The sequence below is a fragment of the Piliocolobus tephrosceles genome, chromosome 5 (assembly GCF_002776525.5).
Source record: "Piliocolobus tephrosceles isolate RC106 chromosome 5, ASM277652v3, whole genome shotgun sequence".
NCBI classification, from domain to species: domain Eukaryota; kingdom Metazoa; phylum Chordata; class Mammalia; order Primates; family Cercopithecidae; genus Piliocolobus; species Piliocolobus tephrosceles.
This window is the reverse complement of record NC_045438.1, coordinates 166,673,970-166,699,232: the sequence shown is the minus strand read 5'-3', so window position 1 is coordinate 166,699,232 and position 25,263 is coordinate 166,673,970. Positions and strand designations below refer to the sequence as shown.

The following is a 25,263-nucleotide window of genomic DNA, read 5'->3' as shown; positions in this document are numbered from 1 at the left end:
AGCTTTGATGACAAAAACGATGCTGGAGGGGACTGAGAGCACCAGGTTGAACCCACATGGACCAGCTTTGACGACGAAGCTATAGGCAGCCAAGTCAACACACACACAGAGAAAATGGAAAAAGAACAGAAAAGCAGGAGGCAGAAACAAAAACATGCAGGAGAGGGTGATTCTGTTCCATGATCTTGGCTGAGTGCTCCAGGGTTCCTAATGTTTCAGCAAAAAGAAAATCACTGTAATGAAATGTAATGAGACCCTCTGACACTGAGGAAGTGACAGCTCAGGCCTGGCCTTCTACCACACACCTATAATCTGTGACCTGCAACAGAACGTTTCCCAAAGAGCGCAGTCCTCCCTGAGCAAAATGGCTAGGGCCTGCGCCGTGATTTGCTGCCCTGGAACAGGACACACGTGTTGCTAATCCTTGTAAAACCAGCTGAAGAACCATTTTCCTCCTGAGAATTTTCTTCTGTTCACTGCTAATTTTGGCTACTTTAGTTGCTTTGTTTCTCCTCCACTTAAGTAAATATTCCTCAAGTTGATGTGCCAAACCTTTCTTTTGCAATAACAGAAGGTTTAACACATGTATGCTCCTAGGAACAGCGCTTTCGCAGGTTACTGACAGCTTCATAAACATCATTTCTATTTCTCCTCAAGACAAGCTAAGGCAGAAGGTAAGGCAGGCATTATGTCCATGTCACAGATGGGGAAAGTGAGGCTCAGAGGGGTTAAAAGGTGACCTGATACAAGTCATAGAGCCAGGATCTGGAAGAAGCAGGAGCAAAGTCCAGGCGTCCCGATCCAAGCTAGGTCCACTGCCTTCCACTCCGGAGAGGCTTCATCTCCAATAGAGGAAGAGACGCGAGTGGCTGGAAAAACTCATGGATAGAGCCTCCGGTTCAATGCTCTTCGGAATCACACGGTAAAACCACAAGTGTTTGGCCTGTGGTTCTGCCACTTTTGCCATCTGTGACCCTGGGGTAAACAATGGCATCTTGACGCATTTGTTTGTGAAAGATGGAAATGATGATAATTAGCTGATTGGGCTGCAGTGAGAAGAAAACAGGCTGGTACATGGATGATGCAGAGAAGTGTGTCTGTCACACTGTGGGAACCCCATAGCCCGCGTGTTACTTCAGACAGTGGCAGCTGTTTGGCTGTGTGAGCCCAAATGCCACAAGTGGCCATGTTTAAGGTGGGTGTGATTCCTACGCACGCCTCCTGAGGAACAATTAACATCCCTAAATATTGTTGCAGTGCTTTGATGGCAGGTGTTCCCCAAACTCTAAGTGTCCTGTGGAACCCTGGGGCAACACACTCACAGCCTTTCCAATAGGGCCTCCTCCGAGCCAGGTACCAGCAATGTAGACAAAGCATTTGGGGAGTGAAGGTGGCCAATGGCCAGTTCATCCCAGTTTGCCCAGGACTCTCTCTGTTTCAGCATGAATAGTCCTGTGCCCCAGGGCAAACTGGGACAGCTGGTCACCCTCTCAATCATAGAGTCTAGGCTGGTAACAAAATTAAAAAGCTAGAAACCTATTTCTCATAAATTATTCCTTAATACAAAACAATGCCAAAACCTTGGAGTGCTGCAGCCTCATGTTCTGAACCAGTGGTTCTCAAAGTACGGTCCCCAAACCAGGCCAGCAGCATCCGTGTCCCATGAGAGCTTGCTAGAAAAACAAATTTTGGGCACCATGCACACCTCATAAGCCAGAAACTGTGGGAATGAGGCCTAGGAATGTGGGGCTGAACAAGCCTTCTGGGTGTTTCTGATGCTTGTGCACCTCTGAGAACCACTGGTCCAGACCACAAGTAGAAGTCAGACTAGATGCCAAGGAGAATTAAAACAATGCAAGCTCACAAGAGGAAACTTTCCTCCTTTGTCATGATCACCTCCATTTCGGACTGCTCAAACTGAACAGGGAAAATATGATGAAAGCACTTCCTGCTCTCTTGTTCTATGGGAATCCAGTATGGCTGCCGACGATCGAGGGTAAAGTATCTCCGTAAAGCAACATACTGACAAGAAAGGCATCTTTAGGGGCGAGTCAAGCATATCATTTCATCTGTGGCCACATGTGAATGCTAGCTATGCATGTGTTCTAAAAAGCAAAGAGTAGACAAAGAGGAACGCCGCCCAGCCTCCCAACACCAGAGTCTCACTTCCTCTCCCCAGCTGGCGCACTGGGGCCGGACTCCAGTAATAACAGCCTCCTGGGGAGATTAAAGCCCTGGCAAGCACAGTTTATCTTGGTGAATGTATACTTTAGCTTTCTGTGTATCTGTACATATACAGACACTGTAGTATTTATAGCTGGTATACATGTGAGGTGGCGCTGGAGACAAGGCCTGGAATGGGTGCACAACACCTATGACGTTGGAACCAAGATCTTTTAAATGCAAACTTGGTTTCCCTGAACTGTCCTCCACCCATGTGGTCCAAACACACGCTCAGGTGTTTCAGGAAGAACACCCTCCCTCCCTGCAAATAGGGTCAGCAGTCTTTCTTCTGTTTCCAGCAAGAGTTGAGTATTCTGTGGTGGCTTCTTTCATCTCTGGGGATTTTGCTTATTAGAAAAATACACAGAATCGCCGATCTCCCGAGTGAGGAAATGAGATGGCCGGGAGATGAGCTGAGTCAGGACTGCCGCTGGAAGCCAAGTCTACAACGTCGGTACTGAGGTGGAAAAGCAATCAGCCCAGCACAGCCCACTCTGAGAAGGGCAGGCATGGGGGCTTCTGGCCCCAGCTCCCAGGTGTCCAGCGGTGGTGCTGCTCGGTGGCACACTGGGGCCTGGTTTCCCTTTTTTTTTTTTTTTTTTGTGGGGGCACATATTTCCTCAGGAAGGAGCAGGTAAGTTCCTCCTTAGGCTTGTGAACACTTTCTTGTCACCTGGCCAAATGAAATTCCAACAATACTCTGAATAGGCAGTGCCACTTCACCGCATTCACAACAAGCCACAGTCATGGAGTGGTCAAAACTCCCAATCTCCATTTTCATGCAAAGCTGAATGGGCAGCTCAGACCTCTAAAAAATGTCATGAACATATAGGCCCTCTTAGTCTGTGTCTACTTGACAAGAGCTCTGAGTGTCCATGTGTAACTGAACAGCACATGCCCACACTGTGGAGTGAGGGGCTGCCACAGCCACACGGTGTAGCCTTCTGTCCCCCATGGAGGCACTGGTCAGAGGAGAGACACAAGGCAGAGAGGAAGACTGCACATCAGGCTGGGGAGATGAGCCTGAGGGTTTATGTTTTGAGGATGCAAAGAAAAGAAGAAAAATAAGGAAGATGGGGGTAGGGAGAAACAACAAGCTGGATGAGGGGCGGAGGAGGGACGTACGGGAGACAGGGCCTGGGGCAGCCAGGAGAGGTCTCCAGGAGGGGCCTAACTGTGGACGTTGCTGAGTGGCTGGAGGGGAGAGGCTGGAGCAGCCCAGCCTAACAAATTACCACAGGTGTGGGGGTTTAAAACAATACATGTTGATCCTCTTACAGTTCTGGGTGTGGGCAGGGCTGCGCCCTCTAGAGGCTTCCAGAAAGAACCTGTTCCCTTGCCTTGTCCAGCTTCTAGAGGCGCCTGCACCCCTTGGCTCACAGCCCCGTTCTCGAGTCACCCTGACCCCGCCTCGTCTTCACTGCTCCTTTTCTGACTCTGACCCTCCTGCCTTTCCCCTCTATGGACCTTGTGGTTACCATTAGGGCGCCCTGGAAAATCCAGGACTGTCTCCAGACCCTTCACTCAATCCCATTTGCACAGTCTCTGGATTATCATACAAGGTGACACAGCCGCATGTTCTAGAATTAGCATGGGGACTTCCTGGGGGGTGAGGACATTCTCCTGTGTGCCACAGAGATCAGGACGGCAGCACGCCATCTGCTGTGACTCCTCCCTGGCACAGCCAAGGGCAACACACAGCCCCCCTCTGCAGAGGCAGCCGTCCTCAGCCCTGAGGCTCCCCTCTGCAGAGGCAGCCGGCCTCAGCCCTGGGGCCCCCCCATGCAGAGGCAGCCGGCCTCAGCCCTGGGGCTCCCCTCTGCAGAGGCAGCCGGCCTCAGCCCTGGGGCCCAGCCTCTCACCCATGCTCTCCAGGCCCAGGTGAGGAGAGCAGCAGCTCACATGTGCAGAATGTGGACATTCAGCCACAGTGAGAGGTCTTTGCATTCTGTTTCTATAAAAGAGCCTCCCCCCACACCGAGGCGTATGAGCTCCCACAAAAGTCGCATCTGTCCCTGCTTACTCATTTTGTTCATCTATTCAAAGTGCAGGGAAAGGGACATTTCTTGAAGGAAAAGTCTTCATGCTTCTTCTAATTTATCTGTGTATGAGAATTTTTTAAAGTATTATTAGAAAACCTCTCACCTTTATTCTCAATTACACTGCGAAAGTTTTTATTTTTACTCTGGATTTTAAAATATGCTTGTGGGGAAGAAATCTACAATCCCTTAATTCCATTTTCATATAGTCACAAAATCATCAGAAGAAAATGGAATTTTCTGTTCAGATTAAATAGAGCTCCTCAGTACCAGTGAAAGCAGGCGGGAAGGGAGAGCCTGGGGCGAGTTTCATAGACTAAATTACCAGCTTCTGCAAATCATTAGTTTCTCCCTTGGGAGAAAAGAAGAGCGGCAGTCTTCTGGTCGCGAGGCACTCTCAACGGGGTCAGGAGCTGCACGGCCACATTTTAAATTCTAGTGGGCAGCTAAAACAGGACGAACCGAAGTCTGCCTGGCTACTGGGACACTGATTTGAGAAGAGAGATGGCAACGCAGCACAAGAGCATCTGATTTTGATGTCTTTTGTCTAGTGATGTCCTATGTGGTGACAAGAAAGAAGACTGCAGGTGCCAGCACACCTCGCGCTGTCCCTCCTCGGGCACGGCACTGGGGCTTGAGGCTGAGCAGTCCACCTCCACCAAGAACAGGAATGCCTGACGTGACACTGAAAGGATGTCGCAGCCCCAGTTCTGGAAATCCGAGACCCTAACTGTACTTTAAAAGATAATTGAGAAACAAGTGGCAGGAGTGAAGGAGAAGAAGAAGGTCAGTCATAACTTATCCTATTCCTAAATCATAACAGCGAAGTACAAAAGGGTCAGTCACAACTTATCCTGTTCCTAAATCATAACGGCGAAGTGCAAAATCCCAGGAAGCCAGCTCAGGCTGGTGATGCTGCCAGGGTAACAAACCAGGGACTCTTTAAAAGTCTGGGTTCAGGAATCTTTAGGTAATTAACTGTAGAATGACTAGATACCCCCTCCCATATTTATAGCGCATGCCTTTGCTAAACCCGTTTTTCCCTCCTTCATTTCTTCCTGTCTCCCTGCCTCTCTCTCCCTTCCCTTAGCATGGAGTACATCAGTGCGTCCAAAGGGATAAACTGTATTTGTGTTAAGCCTTCATTTATAAATAACCAACTGACCCCAATTCTACACATAAATGACACTTAATGTTTAAAAAATACAGGCTATGTTTCTTTCATTGTTCACTGTTTCATCATGTTACACGTTTTCTTCCCATAGAGAATAAAATAATGACCAAAGTTCTATCCGTCAACCCAACGTCTCTGCAGTGTCTTTCCGCCCTTGTTAAACACGCCTGCTTACGTGTTGTCAGAACGCATGACCCGCATCTACTCTGACACGTCCCCGTTCATCAACAGAGCAACTTCATTCCTTAATTAGGGCAGTGTTTGAGCCTAAAGACAAGTCTGTACAACTGAAAAAAAAAAAGAAAAGATGCATATTCAAATTTTTGAGAGAGTAAAATCATGGTCTGTGATGACAAAACTAAAAATAATTTATTACATTTTATTTTCTAACATTAATCCATTAAATCTAAGGCCACTGGGGCAGAGGTCTTATTTTCAAATAATATATATTTATTATAAGCAATAAAGAAATTTATTTATAAATTCTTCCTTTTCATACCTCTATGAATGTGCCTATTTCTGTAAGCTTAAAGTAAGTTCCTTACAACTAATTATTTTTGTTTACTGGTGACAGGTATGACAATTTTATTTGGAGGGAAACATGTTCTGATTCAAAGAGAAGTTGTTCTTCCAAAGGAGCTGAAAGCTGATTCACAACACAGGAGTTTGCCTTTTACAGGCAGACACGATGTTATAAAACGTCAGACGGCCAACATGTTTGAGATGGGGGTGTGCGAGATTCTTCTCACATGGCGCATGCCTCTCTTGGGTATTATCGAACGTGAAACTGGAACGCCCCCTTTAAGACAAGGAAAATTTAGAAGAAAGACGCCACAACGCCACACAGTCAGAGCCGGCGGTTTTCTCAGCAATGCCTGATGCAAGCTCGAGTTTTGATGGCAGTAGCTGGACTCGGACTCTTTGTAAAGGTGCAGCTTAACTCAGGCACTGCTAGAGCCTTGGAGAGAATTACAGACATTTAGAGTGGCAGGAATGCCCGATATGGCTCCTTGGTTTGAGTCAGGGCAGAGCTAAAGCAGCACACACTTTAGTCAGAGCATAGCCCGGCCTAAAACATGAGATGTTAAAACTTGTATTCTGCTCTCCCACCCAGAGCCTTGATTAAAAATACTCTTTGCCCATTCAAGAGCTTGATGTGCAGAACCCTGTCCTGATAGCACTGATTCTGGCTCTGTTTTAGAATTTCACTGTATGTGGGAGGAGTAGTAGGGAGGGCAGAGAAAGCAGCACTAAAAAGATCCACACTTGCTATGACTGAAGCTCATTCCATAGGGAAGATGACAGAGACGTGTTGGAGAGAAGCCACCGTGTGCTGTCCCTCTGTGGGTCCTCCAGCCATGGTGGCATGAGTCCTACTGTTGATAAGGGTGGTGGCCACCTGTAGGGGACCCTGGGGAGGCCTCAAGAGCTTCAGCAGGACGGTTTCTGCAAGGTTTCAGGCTGACACATTGAAGGCACCAGCACTCAGGGTCTCGGAGCTCCGGACTGGACAGCAGACAATATCTGCCTCACTGCCCATCTGGTGACCCTAACCTCAGTCTGGGGAAATCACTGCTCTACGAAAGAGAACCTTGGCTCTGTGACAGCTCTGCCCCAGCCCTCGCTACGAGGAGGGCCAATACATGGTGCTGACTTATGATTGCTGGGTTTTGTATCCCAGATCCTAAGCCACTGAACCAGAGTCCACGTAAGCAGAGATGAGTTGAGGTGCGAAACAAAACACATGCCCTGAGATCCAGCTGCAGTAGCACCTTTTGGGGGAAGGAAGCTGAGATCTTTCTTAAGCATAACGAGGACAGACACATGCAGTGGGTTCCTTGGTGTTGGCAACTCCTGAGTGAGACGGAGGAGTTCCTGCATGCTGGCTACGTGGGCACAGGGCACGGTAGGGAAAAGTGAGCTGGGGTAAGCGGGGGGTGCTCACTTTGTTCTCTCTCTCTCCCTCCACCGTCCCTGCCTCCACCCCTCTGGCTCTTGCTCTTCCTCAGGGAGAGCAGATGTTTTAACTGATAGTTTGTAAATATTCTTAAGGCAGACAGTTGCTACCTGACTTCACCTTTCTTATCTCCAGTTCCACCCGAAAGTGGTAACACAACATATCCAAACATGCCTTATCATACCAAAGAGGAGTCTGTACCTCAGCTAGTTAGAGACTTTCATTCAAAAATAATTTTTTAAGTTGCTTTTGTATACTGCTTTTTCTGTGCTGGGTGGAAGTCCAGTCAAAGCTACTTTGTGTAAATGAAGAAATACAACCCTCTTCCCTACTCCTCAGTCAAGCTGTGGGGCAGCATGCTGGCCACGGGGCCTGGATGCGCCTGCTGGCATCTGTCGAGGTGTTCTGCCCCACAGCCGCCAGGTGCACCGTGGGGACACCATTCACCTCCTGAGCATCACACTGGTGTGAAAGCGGCCCGGGGCTGAGCTGCACTTGAGGACCCCATGACACAGGCTTGGTTCACACTCAGCTCACCAGTGGCTGCAGTGCCAAGGCTTTTTCCATGTGTAGCACTGTGAAGTGGTATTTTTCCCACAACTTGATTTTTAGATCTATGTTTTAGACTTAAAGTAATCATATTTCTCTTTCTTTTTTTCTTTCACCTTTGGCATTAGCTTCTTGTAAAAATGAATTTAAGAACATTGTCCTTGCAAACCAGATTGTGTGTTTCTCAAAGTCTGTGCACCCTGACTTTCTAAGGCTCATTGATCACTCTATTCATCACCTATCATTTGTCTGCCACAGTGACAGGCACGAGGCAGATACGACAGCAAGACAAGACCTGGTTCTTGACTCCAACAAGTTAACGTTTTTGCTAAGGGGACAAGATCAACACTGACGATACGAGTCAACAACACAAGGTTGTCTCCAGGCTGACTTGGGGATGCTGGCCGTAATATAATAGAGCCATCAGAAGGAGACAGAGGACCGCAGGGGTGGGGGCAGCCTGAATAAAGGCACTGAGATTCAAGGCAGGGTGTGTATGGGGGTAAAGGCTGCCCTGCCTGAAGAATCCACAGGAAATCAGATTCTGGACATTGTGAGGCTGGCAGAGTGGCGTGGGCTCCATGGAGGTGGGCAACAGAGGGCCACTGAGGGTAACTGAGCAAGAGTGTGTCTGTGAGGAAGGAAGGAAGGTCGGTACGGGAGTACCATTCCAGATGGTCTGTTAGAAGAGAAGGAGGAAATCAGCAAGATCAACTAGAAAGAAACTTCAAAAAATTAAAGGAACACCCCAGAAAGGAAGAGGGCCAGGACAGGTGGATGGAGAGCATGAAAATACTGTGTTGGGATGTCACTGAAAAGAGTAAATGAGAAAATGCATCAGCAGTGCTGAGCATAGTGTCCGTGTGTAATACGTACTCAGTAAGTGCTCACTCCTGAACTTCCGTTGCTGTGGCTATTTTCACGTGTGAGAAGAGAAATACGTAAATTGGAAGTAATAAACACAGTCCCTGCCTGCGTGGAGCTTGCTTTGTGGATTAATATTAAGGCCACGTGGCTGTAACAGCTTTTGTTCTATTGTTTTGGCGGCGAGGGGGTGGGGGTGGGGGTTCAAGTACATACTTGTTCTTCCTGAAAAGTACCTTTGAACCTGAATCATTGAATGGTTGTGTTATTAAAGCATTTAATAGTAATACTCATGTTTAAAATGCTGAACAAAGCCTAGGTGGAATTTCCTGCCTCAGTAACTTTGGATGGTGGGATACTAGTTCTACAGAGAATTATTAAATACCACTACACAGCAAAGTGATGACTACTGAACACTTTGACCAGAAAATATTGATAGCTTACTACATGTCAGGCAAGGCACTGGGGATACAAATGGAACAAAACACTTTCCCTATACTTAAAGAGCCAGAAAGACAGTGGTAGAAATAGACACATAAATCATCCGAATACAGGTGCACAGAGCCTTTCCAAAGCCTCCAGAGAGCTTGGAGTTGAGATGTTTTGGCTTGTAGAGACACGAGGTGACGGGCACAGCACACACAGGTGGACATTTGCCCTGTACTGCCAGGGCAGGCTGAGTTAGGCTTATCTTGGTGCTGCCTCTGCCCCTGCCCCTTGTACTCTCAACAGACAGGTGGTAAGTTTGTAGTTACCCTAATCCCATCTTTCTGAGCAGCCCCAGCAACATCTGGCCAGCACACCATAATCAAACGCGAATATTCCTTCAGCAAAACGTAGGAACAGTTACACTACGTAATAAAAAGACAGACTAGATAATTAGCCTTGTGTCAGGTCGGGTCAGATTTTGTGCTGAATGGGTTTTATGGGAAGTTTTGATTTTTCCCTGAGTTCTTTGGAGTTTGGAATCCTGGATAATGGACTGTGCGTGGTGTGGGGCCGTGTGTCTGTGGGAACAGAAAAGGGAGCGCCTGGCTCACTCCTGGGAAGTTGGAGGAGTTTCCAGAGGAAGTTCCAGTAAACCTGAGACCGGAGGCAGGAGGAGAGGTAGCTTCGGGAGAGTTTGGGAACTGGGGAGGGCGGGAATGACCATCAAGTTGCAGTCCTGGGAGGCGGCTGGGCACCCAGTGATCCAGGGCTAGACCCACAGAGCAATGAGAACAGGGGGTGGTGCGGCAGGAAGGCCCTTGCAAGAACAGGTGCGTCTGGGGGGCATTAAGCCCTGAAGAACACTGTCAGATGTGTGCGGTGTTCTGGCAGCATCGCAGCTGATGATTCTGAGGGGAGGTGGTGGGCAGGCGTTGAGGCAGGAATGCAACAAGTAAGCCACGAAGGCAGGCATTCCAGAGACAGAGGCACAGGCGTGGTGACTGATCACAGGTGGGGGCAGGAGGGACACAGGGGAGTCAAGGGCAGCGTCCATGCTGCTCTGCCTACGTGTTCGAACCTGAGGCCTGTGGAAAATACTTGTCTCCTTCCTCACGCGTTTCTTTATTCTCACTGACGAGAATGAGGCTGAGGTCTGACATGCTTCGCCATTGTTTTCTTTTGGTTGTAAAGTCACACATGTTCACTTCGCTAACGAACATTTGGAGAACACCAACCAGCGGAGGAGAGCCCCTCCCAGGCCCCTCATGAAGACCCCACTGCGGTGAACAGTTCTGCTGGAACGAGGCTGGGAGCACGAGGCGTCCACAGCACGTGGCTGATTCCCAGCTTCTGCTCACCTGTGTGTAGGTTTTCTTATACGGTTGTGATCATACTGTCTGTGCACTTTTTATGCTTCTTTTTTCACCAGCATTTTATCCCAGACACTTTCCTGAGCTACTCCACAGTCTGAATGGACACGGGTTTTAATGGATTGCTACACAGTGGCATTTGGAAGGACTGTGTTCAACTATCCCTACAGTTGGACACTGTGCTGTCGAACAGATCTCTAAACCTGAAGGAAACTGCTTTAAAGGCCTACTCTCGTGGCAGTACTTTCGGGAAGGCAAGGAAGCATTTGGCATCTCATACTGGTTCCTAGCTTACAGCCTTCCGAAGTCTCTTGCTGTCAACGGAACTGGGCATGGAACATTTATAACTGGTAGTTTGTGGATAACAGAGTAGTATTTTAGCAGTTAAGTGAATCTCAAGTTTCAGTGCCTCTCAAATGTTGCTTATCCAAAACTTTAATATTAGTATTGGTTGTGAGTAGAAGGAATTAAAATTACATCTCCATTGTGCCCACCAGAACCACGTCTCTGCTAACCATACTTTTTAATGTGACTTTAAGGAAGCAAAACCAAGTCATAAGGTTTTGAGGTCAAAATGTGAGCTGAAAATATTCTGATTTTTAAAAATATCTATCTGTTCATCCATCTACCTATGTATTGCTTAGAAATACTTCTCGGTCTCACAGAAGGGGGAGGAAAGGCTTTGCTGACAGACTGAACAGCCACACAGTTGAGAGAAGTAATCACAGGACACTCTCTCAAAGGCCCTGTTCCAGAGCCCTCTCATCCACGGCGTTGTCCAGGGTAAGGAACCAGATGGAGGTGGACTCCCCGCCTTCCTCCTCCCAGGCAGCCTGGCATGGCCCACCACACACAGGCCTGGGAGGAGCTCTGCCAGCCCCTGGCCTTCCCACTCTTCTGAAAGACACATGTGAGCAGCACCCAGATTTGGAACTTGGAATGTGCACTTGCATTGAAAGCAATTTTATATATGGTAACTAGATGCAGTTAAAATAATTTTATTAGTATTTTAGGTATGTTATGGGGAAAATAGGCTTGTGTTGGCAGGGCTGGGGCCCCCATAACATTTAAAACATGCTTTCTGGGAGAAAAAGGTTTTCAAGTACCAAATCTGTTATTGCACTGAAGACTTCACAAACTAGGCTACATCCTTACTATTCACATGCATTATCAAACATTTGCTGGAGTAAGGTAACGTATAAACAAATGAAATACAAATAAACAAAGAAACACATACAGCACTCGTCCGGTTTTAATGGCACAGAAAGGAAATATCCAGAAGTATTAAGTGAGAAAGGTGCCTGTCCACACGCTCCTGCACTCTGAGGCCCGTAAAGAACGAGCCATTTGCTCACCATCCACAGAAAAGCTGAAACAAAATGCGGCCTCTGTGTATATCTCAAAGGTAGGGAAGGAAACAGCTCGAAGGCTGTAACTTTTCCGACACTTGAGACGTCACTCCTTTGCAAGGCAGCATTCCCAGCAGGCAGCGAAGCGTGTTTGGAGAAGCTGGAGGGCAGGTGAGGAGTGCAGGGAAGGCGGGTAGGGGGCTTGCATTCGAAACCACCTCTGAAGGTGTTGTCAATACAGCAACAGCAACTAGGACAAACATGCCACATGGTGGGTCCAAGTCTGAATTGCGCGGGGATAAGTCAGTCATTGCGCCATCGAGGATGGTGCAGCTCCAAAGAATGGATCCGGGCGAGAACCCCACTACATCAGATAACTGGTGGATTAAATGGTTTAGATCTTGGGAAAAGCAGGTTTGGGTTTTCCTCAAACCATGCCTATTATAAACTACTGGTAGAATATTCCTTTTAAATTAAAATCTCATAGTCTATTCGAAGAACTCCAAGGGCACAGGAAAGAAAGGCCAGTGACTGCCGGGGTCCTTCTGGGCCTTGCTGGCATTCCTTTGAGCACTGCTACCTGAAACAGCAAGAGGCCAACTGGGGTCACGTCTCTGTGTGCTGCATCCCACAGCTTTGGGTTTTAAATGTGAAAAAGAAGCACCTTTACGTGGTAAGTGTGTGCCAGTCACACACTGAAAGGACAAAAAGCCATTGTCAGGCACTGTGGTGATACGTTCAGCTGGGCCCTGGCCCTTCATACTCCCAGAAAATCCCTCAAAGCCTTCATGCCTGGTGCCTGTGTCGCTGGGTAAGAGGGTGCGGCTGTCTGATGTCCCCTGATTGCCTGAGAACCGTGTACACTGCCTCAGCTCCAGAGGTAGGCATGACAGGTATGTCCCCTCAATGCACAGCAGGTCTCTGACTGCTGGTTTATAGATTCGGGCCATTAAGCAGGTGCAAATACACCCACTGCAGCACTGAGAAAAGGCAGGAGACAGTGTCCACAGAACCAGAGTGCGGGAGACGGTGTCCAGAGAACCAGAGTGCCAGCCACCCTTGTAGTGCTGCTGCTGAGGGGCCTGGCTAGAAAGTGCTGACAGCAGTTGTCCTTGGAGGCCAAGGCGCAGAAGGACAAAGTTTCTGGGTGACCCAGTGCACGTGATCTGGGAGGAAAGTGGGGGAGGCTTCATGGGGTAGCACGGCCTGGAAACTGGCGGTGACACTACACACAGCGTGACCTTGGGCAAGTCACTCAGCTTCCTGGTGGCCCAATTTCCTCATCTGACATGACGACAGTGAAGATCACGTTCCCTGAGCAGCTGGAGGAAGTGACAATGAGGCTCTGTGCTGGAGAAGCCACTGTGGCAAAGGCCAACATCTCAGAGGCGATGTGTTGCTTGGCGCCCAGGACCAGGAGAAGCCCTCGATGCTTGGAGCTGATTGTCACAGACGGAAGGAGAAGTGGACAAGTACCGTGGATGGGCCTTGGCTCCTCTGTTTCCCAAGACATGAACCCACTTCTCTGGCTATCCTTACATGGCTATTTAGACTACTGCTTACGTGAGAGTAAATGCAAAAAGAGGAATTTATTGAGAATTAATGCTGTAACTAGGATTTAGAGACGGGACTGACAGTTACGTTTCAAAACCAGAGCTTGAAGTTTGGGGAGAAAACAAATGTCTCTTCTCTCAACGAATACAGTCTTTTGGTTGGGCTAAACCTGCCTGGCTCAACTGGGGCAGGCTATCTACGGAGGAAGAGTTTTTGCCTCATGCAGCAGCTTTTGGCTTGACTGCAGAATTATTTCTGGAAATGGTCAATAAAAATTACATATGTATATAAACCAATAACATAAAACCCCAAACCGTACAAGTATACTTAATATAAATGACTTTGGATCTTTAAAAATTGTTTTTATTCTGCTGAAGTCCCTGAAGTCAAAGCCCGTGCTACAGCTGGACGCTTCCCAAGAGTCACTGCTTGTCAACACTGCTCCTGCAGAGGAAGGCTGTTTACCTCCACTCTGCCTGTCAAGTTGACTTTGTCTCTAAATGCTCTGCTTTTTATTACTACCCTCCACCAGACTGGGAAAAACCTTTGTATATGTGTATATTCCCGAGAAGCTTAACCACATGACTGCTGAGAACACAGCAGATCGATTCATCAACTTGGTCAAGAAACCAATCATACCGATTGATCAGATGCCTAAAACAGCTAGCTGATTTTCTTTTCCATGATTTTCTTTCCCACATGTCTGCGGCATTCATTTAGTCACGAAACCCTGAGCAGCCACCTGCTCTGTACCTGCTGTGGTATAACCAGGTTGTGGTCAGATCTCATAGAGCTTCCGCCTACCAGAGAACTATGTAGGGGCAATGCCCTCTGGGGCTTCACCCAAAACCACCAAAACACACGTCTGCCCTGACATGGCAGATACACTTTTGAGGTTCCCCTTGGGAATGGTCACCCTAGACCTGGAGCTCTCTGAGGATGGGGTCAGGGAAGCTGAGACTATCTAGGCACAAAAATCTTGACGTCTACACTTCTATCATCAATTTAACTTCAATGGGTAAATGATCTCGTGATACTGCCAAGCTCAATGTCCAGGTCCCAAGCACACCCTCCCTTGGGGGGTGGGGGTGTGAATGGCTCTCATGTTCTGTTGGGGACAGGGGATGTGAAGCTCTTTCAAAGCACCCGTGTGAGTCTGTGGAGGGCTTAATGACAGATTTGTGAAGGGGTTGACTACACATCATCAGAAATTATACCAATGACAGTTTTAATCACTTGAAATGAGTATTTAGAAAATATGTACCCCTATGAAAGGATGTGCCAAGTCAAGCAAAAACTTGGGGCTGGAGAAGAAAGGAGCTGGACTTGGCAGTTCAGCTTTGTTTTCTCGGCATGGACAGCTGGACAGACACAATTCCCTACAACTACATACATGATGTTGTATTCTAAGCATTTTTCCCCGGGGGGAATCACCTTTTATCTAATTATTCAAGAGATGAATGAAACCAACAAGGTTAGGGACAAGTGAACTGCGTGCATCACTCCCGGACTGCAGCCCAGGGCACAGCTGCCCCCACTTACCGAGGCTCTGCCAGCTTCAGAGCTGGCTGCCTCAGGATCCCTGCAGAGTCCTACGTTTCCAGGTCCGCTGCTCAACTGGTTTGAGGATGAACCCCGGAGGACTGTATTTTTAACAGCTTTCTGGATGAGTCTGATGTAGCAGGCTTAAGTACCATGGACTAGGGTAGCCACCTTTGATTAAGGATGCCTGCAACTTTGCTTAAAGTAGTAGCATTACCCAAGTGTTCTTAAAGAGGCAACCTGAGAAGAAACGGGTTGCCTCTTTAAGAACACTTGGGTAACCCACACATCCACAAGAGCTCTGATGCTTACAGGCAAAATGAAACACATGGGTGGGAAATCGATGTAGAAACTCATTTTGCCACTGTCTGCACTGAATCTGTGCATTTGCGGCCTGTGGTTTTGGAGATATCCCTCTGCAATTTTCGCACACTTATTCATCCACCTTGCTTACCTCTGTGCTATCAGCCTGTTCTTGCCTCTGACACGCTGGCTGCCTGCATACCCCTTCCATGCCCCTTAAGTGACTTGGGAAACGTTGTGGAAAGAAATCTTTTCAGTCAGATTTTGTGCAGCGTGGATGAAAGTCCCTGTTGATTCTAAGGAATGAGCTGGGTGGAGGGACAGTGTTTCTGGCATAGTGAAGGCCCCACCCAAGCACCAGCAACCGGTGGCTGCTGAGAGCAGCACTGCACAGTCACCAGCAGAACATGCCCCGCAAGCCCCATCCAGCCCCATCCAGCCCCTCACCTGAGCCTTCATTAACACACGACACATTTCCTCTGTTTACAAGTTCATGACTGAAGCCTACTCTCTAACCCTCTCCAACACTTGGAAACAGACTCTAAGATCAAGAGAAAACTGCAAGAGATTGGAGGTTTGGGGCTTCCTGGCAGATGTAGAAGGTGCTGGAAAATTCAGTCAGATTAATCCAGACTCTTGGTTTGAGAGATTCTTTTCTATGATAGTAATCACACCATTCTGCAATACTATGGTATCTTTGATCATAAGATCTCAACATGCTTCACAAACACTAATTTAACCTCCCACTACTTTTGTGAAGTTTATCATAATCATCCTTCACTTAGGAGATAGGGAAACTGAGATGATGTGTAAAGTAGAATATGTAAATAGCTAAATGAACTTTCAAGTGCTGTGTTCTTAGCTCCTAATTATTTTGACTGAAGTGTTTTTTCTTATTTCCTTCAGATAAATAAACTGATATCAATGGTCAGAAACTGCAAAACACATATTCCTAACTTACTCCCTATAACTAAACCTGGGGTGCAAAATGTCACTCACATGGAGAGAAGATGCAGCAGACTAAATGACTTATCATCAACTCAGGGTTTCAAACAAATATCCCCTTTACTTTGATGTCTCTGATGCTGACTGCAAACTATGAGGGTATCGGAAAGTTCAGAAGTTCAGATACAAGTTCAATTGTCTATAAAAGTTATAAAGATGGAGAAAGGGAAAAAGAAAAAGGGTTGAATTCTTTAAAAAAATCAAGATCATGAAAAAGGCAGAAAGGAAGAGGAGAATATTTCTAGCAAGCAACAGGTTATTAAGTTTGGATTTCAATAGAGGTTGTTAGCAGAACAATGTAAATATTGCTTAGTTGGAGGGCTGAGGAGAAACTGGTATGAATCAGAAAGCCTGATGAATGTGCGTGGATGACTGGGGACACGGGGCAGACACGAGGCCGTTTCTGCTGCAGAAAGCAAGAAGGCTACGCCATCATATCTGCGTTTCTCCCAAAGAATCAAATCCGTCAACACAAGACTGTATAATCCAGCCACGGTGTCAGACTGACAAGTCAGAAGAAATGTGGTGGATCCATAGTGGCCACTCTCAAGGACAAGCAACTGACTTTGTTTTATGTGTTGCCAAATAAACCCACACACCAGGGGGTAGGCGCTAGTCTTTTCGTAAGTATGCTAAGTCAAACCACCATTAAAAACCATTCCCTTAGGCGGGCGGATCACGAGGTCAGGAGATGGAGACCATCCTGGCTAACATGGTGAAACCCCGTCTCTACTAAAAAAATACAAAAAACTAGCCGGGTGAGGTGGCGGGCGCCTGTAGTCCCAGCTACTCAGGAGGCTGAGGCAGGAGAATGGCGGGAACCCGGGAGGCGGAGCTTGCAGTGAGCGGAGATCCGGCCACTGCACTCCAGCCTGGGCGACAGAGCGAGACTCCGTCTCAAAAAAAAAAAAAAAAAAACCATTCCCTTGGCCACTGTGCTCCCTGTGGGGTGAAATGTCCTCGCCTCCACTGGACTCCAGCGTGTGTTATCTTTTCACCTCCTTTCTGGGATGAGTTGGTGGTTGCTCAGCACCACGTGATGACTAGGCACAGGCCCTGGCTGCTCCCAGCACCCACCACCCGCCCACGCCAGGATCCAGTGCTGGCACTGTTTGCTCTGAGTCTCCGCCCCATGGCTCCCTCCCACTGCCCACCCCTGCCAGCTGAAAGAAGAGACAATGTATTGGCACTGACAGCCATCTCCATCCCACCTTTAGGAGGAGGTACTGATGCATGAAGATAATATTTTGTCTTGCTGATAGATAAACAGGCTTTCTGGATCAATGGGCTACACAACACACACATACACACACACACACGCGCGTACGTGTGTTTGTGCTGCATTTCACAGATGTGCCAAACTGCAAGAAATTGGCTTTTCTCTCATCTCAATTTGGCAGCATGAAGCACAAACATCTCAAAGGAAAATCAGCAACTGTTTTTATCCATAGTCTCTTCCCTTTTGCTTATTCATCTGATCCACGGGCCCATTTGAGTTCTTATTTTTTCACATCCTCATGTAAGTTAACCATTTTGGTAAGAGAGGCATACTCAATCAGGCTATTTCTCTTCATGTGGGAAACATAATATTAAAAAAAAAAAAAAACAACTGTAGTTACTTGTTTTAGAAAACATATCCAAAGACTATTCTAGTGCATTTGCCTGAATTTTCCACCAAAATGGATGTGCAAAGAGGAAGACACTGTACACCTTATTAGGAAAATCTCTATAAGCCCAACACTTTTTCAGACTTTTTTTTTTTTTTTTCTGAGACGGAGTCTTGCTCTGTTGCCCTGGCTGGAGTGCAGTGGCGCGATCTCGGCTTACTGCAAGCTCCGCCTCCTGGGTTCATGCCATTCTACCATCTCAGCCTCCCAAGTAGCTGGGACTACAGGCGCCCGCCACCACGCCTGGCTAATTTTTTTAAATTTTTAGTTGAGATGGGATTTCATCATGTTAGCCAGGATGGTCTTGATCTCCTGACCTCGTGATCCGCTCACCTCGGCCTCCCAAAGTGCTAGGATTACAGGCATGAGCCACTGTGCCCGGCCTCACTTTTCCAGAAATTTAAGAAACATTGTTCTAAATGACTATCATCTTACACAATCATATATTTAAGTTCTTTGCACTTACATTAAAAAAAAAAAAAGAAAAACATTGAAGATTCTAAGTGAAGAAAAAAAGTAACATCATGTCACCAGGTTTCCAGAAGACCTTGGTTCCACAACACCAATACCAGCCACGATGGCCATTCCCTGCGTGGAACTTATTTCTCACTTCGTAATTCAGAAAGTTTTACAGTAGCAGAGAAACGTGTGTGATGGGGAAAGCCAGAGAACTGGGTGTCTTTTATGCTAGGTGACACTTTGTTCCACAAGCATAGCCTCAGAGTGGGTAAAGGAAAGATGGTGGCTGACAACTGAGCATTCCTTTGGAGACTCAGAGCTGGCAAAGCCTCCAGTTGGTAGGCGTACTCTCTTCAGACAGAAGCACCAGATGCCTTTTGCATATGCATTATTGTTGATGTTGTCTGCCAAGACTTCAAGATACCATGAGGTTTTCACACGGTGTGCATAGTGGCTGCCGGAGGCATCATGCCCTAATGGCCTCAAGGGTGGAGCCAGGCTGCGGTGGCTGTAACATGGCATCACTAGGTCTCCTACAGAGAGGAGCCAGGCAGCACGTCTGGAGCGCTGAGCTTGTGTGAGACAGTTGGGATAGATCAACGAGAACGGTGCAGAGGGAAGTGGGGAAACAAACAGAACCTATGAAAATAAGAGTTTCAGAACAGATGAAGAAAAAAGGAGAGAACATCAGCAAAAACACAAGGAGGTAGGAAAGTGGCAGAAAATGAAAGAACTAGTGAAAAGACATGTACAGAGATAAAGGAATAGAAACAAAATATGACCTCTTCAAAGGCTGGATATACAAGTGTAAGTAGTGAGTGAACTTAACACTCATCTTGCCATGGAATCTCAAATAGAAAGAAAGAGGAACATTATTATTTTTATCTTCTTTGCTATTTAGAATAGTTTAAACTATTGCTCTCCAATAGTTTAATACACTGGTTTGAATAATTTTGGTTCTATCAGAGCTGGCTGTAAAGCATAAGAATGATTCTTCGGCAATGTGCACATTCATTAATTCATTCTTTATCCCCTGACAATGTGCCAGGTAGGCTTCACGGCCCTCAGATGTCATTCTTCCCCCAGGACCCCAGGTGGAAATGGCCCATCACAGTGTGATGGAACGAGACGTAAGTGCTGACTCTGCCTGGGGTAACAGGCGCAGGCTGCATCAAGGAGCTGACACTTGTGCAGGGTCTTGTAACTGGTATTTCACCAGTTTTTTCAACATGCCCATTGAGATCAGTGGGAAAATATTCATTGTTAAGTTGTAGCAGGAAAAAGAGAAGTAAGGAGAGGTTAGGAGCTTCTAGAAGACTTCAAAAGTTTGAGAGCTGGGAATAAAAGGTGTTGAGATATATACTTTTAAAACTTATATTGCAAGCCAGTAGGACATATTCAAACTACCACTATACTTTTTAAATTTTAGAATTTCAGTAAAGGGACTATAGTACTTTCTAATCCTCCAAAACAAAAACTGATTCAGAAACAAATACATCTTAACTTCAACACCTTAGTAACTTGCCTTAGAAAAAATGACATATTCCCCAAAATTCAAACAACAGGTTTTAGATGATGATGTTAGGCACATTTTTCTCCACTGACCTCTTTTCAAAAAATAATAGAAACAGCCTGAATTTAAAATGAACAGTGTCTTTCTAATACCACTGTGAAAAACATTCACACAGAATTAATTTCATTCTCAACAAAATCCCTGTAAAATAGGGAAACATTTCATTACAAAGTCAAAGAATATGTAAAAAAAGATATAAAAACATCTTTAGATTGGTTGTCCCCGGGTGACTGTTAAGGATCCATGTTTATGCTATAAACAAATCTCTCTTATCAAAGTAAGGCCCTCCCTACTCCTGGCTCTGCTTTTTAATCACTAAAACAGCTGGGAACTGTTTAAGAATTTGTCTCAAACGCAAAACTTGTTTAACTAACTTAACGGAACAGGTGAGGAGACACTCTTCCAGAATTTGAACCCACCAGGGGTCAGATGGCAGGAATCAAAAGACAGATTAGTGGTATCAGAATAGTGGCTATGTGGAGTTTAATGATGACATATGACTGGTTTTAAGACTCATGACAGTAAGAAAGAAAAAGGCAAGAAGATAGGAGGTACAAATGAAAGAGGAGGCGAGGCCATGAAGAGGGGTGGCCTGCAGGCTACGTGAGGGAAGGCCTGGCCAGGGCAGGGTGTGGTGATATCAGCTCCACCAACCTGGCTTCTCAGGGTTCCTGGACTGGGCCACCCACCCACTCCACCTGACAGAGTCCCTCCCTATGTCTCTGTTCACGCGGCTGGTCCATTCCCACAGCACCTCCTGCCCCAACTGTGAACTCCTTCCCAGTCCCTACACCCTGTCCCTGGTCCATTCCCACAGCACCTCCTGCCCCAACTGTGACTCCTTCCCAGTTCCTACACCCTGTCCCTCAGTTCTCTCTTTTAAGCACAGATCTTTCCAAAGCCCTGCTCTCAAACTCCCCTTTATTAGGAAGCCTGTCCTTGTCCCTCTGTCTGATGATTCCTCAGGCCCAAGTATGACCTGTCCTCATTTTCAGTTGCCCAAATGTATCAGCGGTGTTTTCTGAGTGTGTACATTATGCGATTTTAAATAGATGATGCACCAGAGTCTTCCATTTTGGTTTTGTCCTCAAAGTGATTAACAGGATGCTATCCACTCCACAGGACACACTAGCCCAGCATGGTTCAGAGTCATTAACTCAGTATTCTCTGCCGAGAGAAAACCTTACTGTCCAGGATCCCTGGAGCCTCCACAAGAAACGTGGCTTTGCCAGCACCTTGATTTAGCTCAGTGGGACTCCATCTGGTCTTCTGACCTCCAGAACTGTACCCGATGAATTGGGGTAGTTTTAAACCACTAAGTTTGTGATTATTTGTTACATCAGCAATAGTAACCCAACACAGCATTTAGACTATCAAAGTGACACTCAGCTGGCTCTAGGGAGCAAGTACTAAGATGGGTTTCTGCAGACAGGTTTCTGAGGGAGAAGCATGGGGGGTGGTTGGCAGATAAAAGCAGATGATAGCCTGATGTCTTCCTTGGTGGCTGCTCTCTAGCCTGCTGGGGATACTGCAGTTCCAGGAGGAGCCATAGAGCTTGCTGGATCTCAGCACCTGTCACACTCCCTTGAAACATACCATTTAGGCAGAATCAGAAGTCGATCACTCATTCAACATGAGTTGACTGTGTACCTTCCACACAATCATCCTTTCTATCCCTGGATCAAGAAGTACACAGACGGCAGTACTAAGGAACAAGTAACTTTTTCTGCATGAAGCTCTTTAGGTATAAAACAAAATAAATGTTTAAATAAAAAAATGTCAGGAGTTGAAGAGCCCAAAGTATCCTTTCAGAAGATGTCTTCTGACAACTCATAATTTCACAAGAGTATATGATAAGGATAATTAATAATGATGACTAAAAAAATGACAATATGTAGCACATACTTTGTGAATTCATCTTTAAGAATTTGAAAATGGGCCGGGCGCGGTGGCTCAAGCCTGTAATCCCAGCACTTTGGGAGGCCGAGACGGGCGGATCACGAGGTCAGGAGATCGAGACCATCCTGGCTAACAAGGTGAAACCCTGTCTCTACTAAAAAATACAAAAAAAAAAAAAACTAGCCAGGCAAGGTGGCGGGGGCTTGTAGTCCCAGCTACTCGGGAGGCTGAGGCAGGAGAATGGCGTGAACCCGGGAGGCAGAGCTTGCAGTGAGCTGAGATCCGGCCACTGCACTCCAGCCTGGGCGACAGAGCTAGACTCTGTCTCAACAAAAAAAAAAAAAAAAAAAAAAAAAAAAGAATTTGAAAATGCTTTTCAACCTGACTTCCAGGACACAGTGATTTGAAACTGGGTCTCTGCTTGCCCCCTGAAAATCAGTTTTTCCTGGATTGAGATGAAGTAATCATCTGCCAATGTAAACTCTTTGATATTAGCTCTTTACACATTAGTCTGGCCGTATGGCTCTCAGATACAAGTGCTTAGTTTGTGTATTCTGTGAATTATTAACCTACTTTTTCAAAATATGTTTCTAGGACTTACCTCCTGGAATTCACATTTGCCTGGCTCTGCGACCGACTCCCGGTGCACACTCCTCTTTTTTTCCCCTAGAAATGCTCCTTTAGGGAGTTTATGTATGTCAGGATTTCAGCTCTTGCACATCCAGGCCCTAGCCCTGACCTCTTTTCTCTACACTAGGCCTCCAGCTCCAACTGCCTCCCTGATTTTGCTGCACAGATATCCCCAAGGCACTGTGAGTGTGACAGAACACCTCAACACCTCCCCCTGCAAAATAAGTCTTCTCGCTGGATCTCTGATCTGGGCTTCAGCATCACCACCTCCCCACTACCCTGCATGGTTCAGCCTCTGTCCTGGGAGTCACCCTCAGCTCTGTCTTCTCTTCCACGTGTCCTCAGTTCACTCTGATTCCACGGTCTCCATCTCTGCCGTGTTCTGGCACCTGTCACTGTTTGTCTCGCCTGGGCTGGCCTGGTTCGGTGAGTCCCTCGTTACACCCTCCGACATCCCGGGCTGTCCCAGCAGCTTCGCAGCTGCTCCCCTTTCATCTGAGAGTTTCTATTGGACAAGGACCTTATCGCATTTATCTTTAAATTTCTTGGTGTTAGACTGGGACTTACTTCCATGGTTATGGAATGGATGATAAACATTCTTTTCAAATTGAATGTTAAGAACTCAACCATATATTTTATTTTCATATATACTGATACGTATCTGAGAAGCTGAAGGTAAATCAGAATTATATTTTAAATGTGCATGGTCAACGTACCATCTAAAAGATTCCTGTAATAAATCCTAAAAACTGCAGAATCTGTTAGTACCTACACAGTTACTTATTTTTTAGTTTAAGATATTCTTATACCAGGTTTTCATGGGGGCAAGGCACACCTGATTTACTCAGGAAACTAGCAAATTGATGACAGCATTACAAAATGTACAAGCTAGATTTTGCTATTAAGGATAGTTCCTATTTCTGCGTAACAGCTGAATGAAACCAAGTATTTACTGATGGGCCAAACCTGTTAAGCATTAAATGTCTAGGAGGCAGATCAGAGCTGCTGAGTTGGGACGGAAGGCCATCGGTGGTGGACCTATCACCTTGGCGGTTAACGACAAAAGGAGCCAGATGAGTTTTTACCTTTGCTACTAGAGTTAACAGTGGATAGAGAAGCCAGCCTGGCATGAGCCACAGGTGTGGGCAGTGAGGCTGCAGAAGGCATGCCAGGTGAGAGAAAGGTGGCACAGAGCCCACACGGTAGATGGGCATGGACTGCATTTCAGTCCCAGAATATTTTAGTGTCTGCAGAGCAACTGTTTTCAAGTAAAGAAGGTGCTAGGAAAACAATCAAATTTGATAAAAAATAATTAACCTCATCGAGAGCATGAGGCAGAACAGGGTGAGAGAAACCACAGGCAGTATTATCTGTGAAATCTCCACGAACACAGGTTTTTGGACTGCTGTTATTTTGGAAGATAAATATGGCTTGGTAGAACAGGAAGAACATTGCTGATTTGTTTAAAGAAAAAAAAAAAGACGGATTTTTTAGATTCCAGAATACAGAGCTTATTGTCTAAAGATGAAAATAAAGATGGAACACGTAAGCCCATCAAGGATGAATGGATCTCTCATACGGAATTCTGTTCTGTAGGTGATCTACATCAGAGCTACTTCAGGGAGAAACTGAGCTCAACCACTATTGCTCCTCCTATGGAAAGTTGATGCAGATGCTAACACAAACTTTTACGATGATAAAAAGATGTTGAAACTTATTTTGTAGATGTCAGTAAGTCTACATTATGATGATAAATGAGGATAGTCAGTCATCACCTGGATAGCTTTATGAAAAAAGGTACAGGTGGTGCAGGAACTCCCTATGGTGCAGGTCATGACCATATCTACATTAGCAACACCAGAGGGTCTTAAGGATAAATCAAAAACTATTCTTAAACAAGGGAAGATACATAGCTATGTACACCCATAAGGGTTTTTGAGTCTTTGATGACATCATTTTAATCTAGATCTGATCATAAGAAAAGAAACTTCAAGGAAAAACGGAGGAAGTTGGGGGTATTATAATTAGTACGCAATTACTATTTCATTAGCTATGAAATGCTCTCGAAGAGGGCAGAACCCAGGCTTCAGGAGGAATGCTCTATGGCCCTGGGGGTTTTGTATGCGATCCTATGAAGTATGGAAAACATACAGTCGAGCATTTAAGAATCAACTGAAGAGACTGAAATTTAAAGCTCCCTTGCTTAAGTCCAAGGAAGGAAAAGGGCAGGAAAGGCCAATGTGATTAAGGAAGGATATCAAGATTAGTATGAGGAGCCTAAGAGGGAGGCTTAAAATATATAAACAGTGATTTAGAGATATAAACTATTTATAAAATACAAGCAGTAAGAAGTTCAGAGAATAATTACAAAAGAGGAAGCATTCTGATCAGCATTCCACGCTACTGTGGTCTGACAGTTATGAGGGCAGAGGATGCCAGGATATTAAAATGGGAAGGGACCTTCAGAATGAGTAGTCTCGCCGCTTTCTACAGGCCCAAGAGTGCGGGAAGAAAGGCGCTCATCCTTAATCTGCTCTCCCCACATCCTCTGACCCTGGCTCCCACTAGTCAGAGAAAGGAACAAAGAAGAGCAGGGGTGGAGGGGAGGATTAGAGCCTCAGAGGTCAGAAGGAGCAGGACCGGGAGGGATGGACTGGCTTCTAACAGAGCTGGGACA

The 25,263-nt window shown here is 46.3% G+C and overlaps 1 protein-coding gene across 4 annotated transcripts in view; it reads right to left on the bottom strand.

Annotated features, from left to right (window-relative positions):
* GMDS (GDP-mannose 4,6-dehydratase) overlaps positions 1–25,263 on the bottom strand; it is a 628,423-nt gene that overhangs the window by 79,211 nt on the left and 523,949 nt on the right. The window contains exon 10 of one of the 4 annotated variants that reach the window (XM_023221059.3): positions 12,027–12,534. The exons of the other annotated variants lie outside the window; for them this stretch is intronic. Within the exon in view, the coding sequence (XP_023076827.1) occupies positions 12,436–12,534 (99 nt within the window). The 3' untranslated portion in view covers positions 12,027–12,435. Of the gene's footprint in view, positions 1–12,026; positions 12,535–25,263 lie in introns of those variants that run through there. 4 annotated transcript variants of the gene reach the window in all.